The 5,354-nt window shown below is 37.5% G+C and overlaps 1 protein-coding gene across 1 annotated transcript; it reads right to left on the reverse strand.

Moving 5' to 3' along the window:
- Nucleotides 1-3,902: 3,902 nt before the first annotated feature.
- PTH (parathyroid hormone) lies at nt 3,903-5,042 on the reverse strand. Its single transcript, XM_010019201.1, has 2 exons — nt 4,952-5,042; nt 3,903-4,176 (listed from the first exon to the last, which is right to left on the reverse strand). The coding sequence occupies exons 1-2, from the start codon at nt 5,035-5,037 to the stop codon at nt 3,903-3,905; spliced, it is 360 nt and encodes a 119-aa protein (XP_010017503.1). The 5' UTR covers nt 5,038-5,042.
- Between the last annotated feature and the right edge of the window lie 312 nt (nt 5,043-5,354).

The raw sequence follows: 5,354 nt of genomic DNA on the forward strand, positions 1-5,354 counted from the left end.
TCTTTCAGAGACACCTAAGTATTAATCTAAAGATTCAGTGAGTGTACACCTCTGGACTTCCCTGGTGCATTACCAGATCTGACTGTTTCAGGCAGGGAATATTAGATAGATGAGTTGTGCACCTTATTCACATTGGGGAGAGGAGGGAATGAAGGGGGCGAGAGAGCAGGGATTTGTGTCTTTGCTATACCAAAATGCACCACAAAAGACAGAAACTTTGCAATACAGAGCAAAACAGGAATCTGACAAATTAATTCTCTTTTCCATCCTTTATAGCCACAGAGATAAACCACACAGTACCAGAAATCCACCAGTAGAACAATGACAGCCAAGCAGTCCAAAAAAAAAGCTGTTAGCATGCGCTAACTAGGCAGGCAGTCAGATGTCACACGCCACTTAGCAGGGAGCTGAGTAGTATTAAACAGCAGTATTTACACAGACAAAGTTAGAAGCAGCTAAGAAAGCCAAATCACTTGCAGTTAAATCACCAGCAGTAGGTTTTACCTACAAGTCTTGCAGTTTATCTAGCTTTTATTACAGTTCTTGTGGTTTTGGCCTTGTTAATTTTTAATGGGGTTGGTTGTTTTTTTTCACATGCTACTATTTTACTTCCCCTCAGGATGGATATTGGTATTAATGCTTCCTGTTTCAATGAGGCATGAGTGAGAGACACGATTGTATTTCTTTCCATTGAGATTTTAATAAAAAGTAAGTTTGTACAATATATATCCATCTGCATGGGGTAGGTCTTCAAGGGCGCAGGTCTTAGCAAAAAGCCCTTACTAGATCTTAAAGCAAAGTTTTGTGCCTTGAAAGGAAGTCTGCGCATAGAAACCACATTCTAAAGGGAGGAAAGAGGCCTTCTGGAGACACTCCATCTTTGGAAGGCTGACCCTGGGGATGTGAAAGGACGTGGACCTAATATTTTTCTAACTTCATCTCACTCTAACAGGGGACACAGTGAGTGTCCTCTGGCAGTCACATGCATGTCTGTTGTGAAGTGCAGACTCACTTAGTATTTACATTATTTACATGCAAGTACACAATCTGGTATAGACTTAAGGTGCATACCAGTGCAGTGTGGGAAAAAAACTGGAGCATTCCCAAAAGTCATGCCACTCCACTGATGTTGGCTGGAGGTGAGGTTTTGGCTCATGCTAGCTAGAAGCTACTTACTCAACCATGTGCAAGCTCAATTCTTCCCCTCTCTTTCCTTGTTCTTTTATAAAGATAGGTAGGCAATATCATTTATCTGTCCATACTATTTGTTTGTCAGATCTTCATCATGCCTCTTTTTATTTATTGCTTTTCTTACTGCTGCTCTTACATACGCGAACATATGCTGAAACATATGTGTTTCAGTGGCCCTATTACTTCTTACCGTCCTCTTTATAGTCCCCTTAATCTGTGGAAGAGAGATGACCAAAATTTCACGTTAGTCCAGGGGAAGATGTATCTTTGCAATAGATCATGATATTAAAATATTTTTGATAACATCCTCTGCCCCACTCTGATAATTTTGCTGTTTTGACTGCTGCTACACTGATCAGAGGTTTAAGCTGAAAAACTGTAACAAATCTGTTTTCTAGATAATTACAACTGGTAAGTAGTTACATTCAAATTATATCTTTCTTTATAATAGGCATTACCTAGCACTAATACATCTGCCACTGTGATGTCTTTAGTCCTGAAGAATCATATTGCATACGGGCAAAGCAAATATGATTTTATCCATAAATAAGACAGTGCTGAGCACAGTTTGTCTATTGCCATGTTTCCACCTGAGTGGTGTATCCTCTGTCTCTGACCCTGAAGCTCTTCATAAGCAACAAGTATTTTTTTGAAGTGTACAGAAAGTTTAAATATTTGTGTATGCATCTTTCATCCACTGGATAGCTGAAGATTAGAAAAAAACAAGTTGTTTAGATAACAGAATTCTTTTTTTAGATAAAATTGAAAGAGTTTATTAATTTGGTGCTTGAAAGTTATACAGTTTCTGCATGTGTCATTATTGTAAGGGAAGAAATACACTTGTGCAAGGTAAACACCTTCTCTATAACCATTGATTTTGTGTGCAGGAAAGACAAAACGAAAAGTAAAAATTGCTTTCATCATTATTTTTGTATTTATATTGCTGTGATAAAGTAAAATGGCTTAATAATCTTGCCCCAGATGCGTGGTTGTGTCAGAATAGTTACAGATCAGTCAGTTATTACGCTTTAAAATAATGTCCAAGAGCTTTTGGTCCACTTTATTTGGTAATATGTGAGACATAGGTACAAAAATGCAATTTTATTTAAGTTAGCACAGATGTCTGATGAAAGAATAAATAGAAAGTGCACTTCAAAGCCTCAATTCTACAAATAGACAAGTAGCATGGAACCTTTGTCTGCATGTGAGAGGGGCATCAATGTGCACAGATGTACCATCTGCTTGAGGCATCAGGGCCTCTACATTACTAAAAGTATAGCCAAAATTATGAACTACACTTTGCTAGTTACCTTTCTACCCTCCAGCAGATTGCATTTGTGTTTGTAATGATTCATGAGTTTTTTACTAGGTTCCCCAAGGTGTGCTAGACATCAAACAAACAAATACAAAGTCATATGGGAACGTACATGCAGACTCTTCGGCTTAGAGCAGCAATTCATCTAGGTTTGAGCTCTGGCAATGGCAACCACCATTATTCCTACTGAGAAAACATTCTTATTAGTCAGAAATGATTGAGGGTCCTAAGAACACATGTGCATATACCATTCAAAATATTTTTTTATTTGCTACTTTTAAAAATTATCAGAATTGATTTTTTTCCATCCCTATATATGCTGTCTATGTCCGATTCTGGTTTAGTCCTACCAGCTAATGGTTCTTCTCCCAGGTTGATTTCTGGTTCTCATTTTTGGCAAACTGAATTCCCAGTTCTAAGGAGTTGCATATGAAAATGAGTTGTTCTATTTATGAGAGCCACTAGTCTCACGAGCAAAAAATATTTACACAGAAGGCCTAGCACAACATACAGAAATTCAGATATCGTTTACAGAGAAAATGAGGAACAAAAAATACATATTGCAAGATTTTTGTTTCAGCTGTAGTTGTCGGGTATAGAATAATTAGCCAGTTCTATAGTTAGGGGCCATGGTTAAACACATGCTAATTTTGCTGCTCCCACTGTTTCTGCAGTTCATTATAGGTTATCATCTTTTGGAAGAGAGGAAGACAATGAAATCTTCCCTTCATTTCAGTATTTTGCAAAATTCCATTCCCCTGTTTCATACGGAATTTGTTTTAATTTTATCCCATTGTACTTTTATCTTAAACTTTACCTTCCTACTTTATGTTTGCACTCTTTAATCCTCAATAGTTAACATTCAGCTATTGCTATGTAGTTAATGTTCATCTGATTTTAGGTCTTCTTCAGAAAATAAATGTGGATTTAGGTTTGCATATTTTCATCAGTGCAAAGTTAAACAAAATTTAACCTTAGGCAAAATGGTGCCCTATTCTGGAGACAGGTTCTACTGCATTTATTCAGTGTTAGTTAACAGCAGGCGTAGGCCTAGTGATTACATACAAATACCATCCATGTAGGAGCAGTATAACTGGTCTTAAATGACTGCAACTTTCCTGCTGTTTTGGATTTCTTTTTCTTTTTTATGCCAGAAATTTATAAGATACATTAGCCATATAAAAGATACCCCAAAATTATCAGCAATGGTCATCAGTGGAGTGTAAATGCGTTTTATTACTTGGTTGTGAAATGTCTAGCTCAACGGGACTACAATCTTGAACGGAGCCTTTAATCCTTACTGCAGTTTGAATAAATAATAATAAAATGCCCTACTTGATCAATGATATACAGACATGTGCTTACTTGGACAGACATAATGCTCTGACATTTTTCACTATGGCTTTGCTTTAAAGAGCACATCCATGTAAGCTTTGTCCAGATTGATAGATTTCTTCTGCACTGCTGCCCGCAAATGCTCAGGGAGCAGCCTCCGACTTCTTAGCTCACCCAGCACGATCTCATCCTTGTTTCGAGGTCTCTGGGTCCTGGCATCCTCGAGGGCACTGTGCACATCCTGCAGTTTCATCTGAAGCCAGTCCTGTCTCTCTACAGTGTGTCGATGCTCTCCAAGATTATGCATTAGTTGCATCTCACTCACTGATCTTTTTCTGCTTGGAAGGAAAGCAAAGAAAGAGACTCATAGCGGCCCTTCTTGAATTCCAGATCTTCACTCAGAACCCCACATTTGAGAACTTTTTTGAGATATCACAATACAGAGCCATAGGACCTACCTTTCCTATTTGTAAGAGGTAGAATTACATCTGGAGAGGAGGAGGGTGGATGGAGGTTTGTTATTGGTAATGGATATATTAGTGAGAAGGCATAAAAAATGGGAAGTAGTACACTTTTGTGATGATATTGTTTTATCATCATTTATTTTAGCTGTTGTACATATGTTTAGGGCTCACACAATAATAAGTTACTGATTAATAAAACTGTGGTGTTTATTCAGGAGTAGTTTTCTGTGAACACTACAGCTAAGGAAGAATGATTTCCTGTGGATTTGTATGCTGATTGATGTTAATGTCGTAAGTGCAAGTTCCAGCTAGATTCTCACACAGTAAAAAAGTGCTCTCATGAGCAGACCCCCCAAGCACCTAATGAGATGAAGCTTACCCAGTGATATTCCTAGGAGAACACTTACATGATTTTTCTCCCTCTACTCAGCTGCCTGTTTTCAAAAACTGTTTAAGAACTCGGAGTATCTGAGATCTCTACAGCAGTATCTAGAGTATAGGATTTGGCCAGCTTGGCCAACAGGCTTAAAAGCAGGAACAGAAATACTTGCATACACATAAACTTACATACAGACAAAGTAATCAGGTTCTCAAGAACACCTCAAGTCATCCTACAAACTTTGGAAGTGTAAAATAATGTACTTACATCACTGGTCCTCCATCAGAGTTTGTAAAAAAGCATATGGCATATAAAATGATTGCAGTCCTGGCCAGATTTTTTATAGAAGTCATTTTGTCTACAAAGATAGAAATGAATACATGTATAAATCCTATTTCAAGTAATTTCTGTTAGTTCCAAATAAATTTAGTTTAATAAAAAGTTGAAGGCAGGCATCAAAGAAGTGATTTTGAAAAATAGATTTTTTTTTTTTGAAATACGTTAAAGAAAGGGATGCAAATGAAGAACCTGTTTCTACCACTAATTTTGATAGCAACTTCATAGGCCACTCTAAGAACTTTGGTCTTAGCTTTAGTTGCCCTGCCTGATCATCATCTTCATCATCATCATCATCATCATCTAGGTACCCATCCCTTGGACAATTTGGTGA

The sequence above is a fragment of the Nestor notabilis genome, unplaced genomic scaffold (genome assembly GCF_000696875.1).
Source record: "Nestor notabilis isolate BGI_N333 unplaced genomic scaffold, ASM69687v1 scaffold6300, whole genome shotgun sequence".
Taxonomy (NCBI): domain Eukaryota; kingdom Metazoa; phylum Chordata; class Aves; order Psittaciformes; family Psittacidae; genus Nestor; species Nestor notabilis.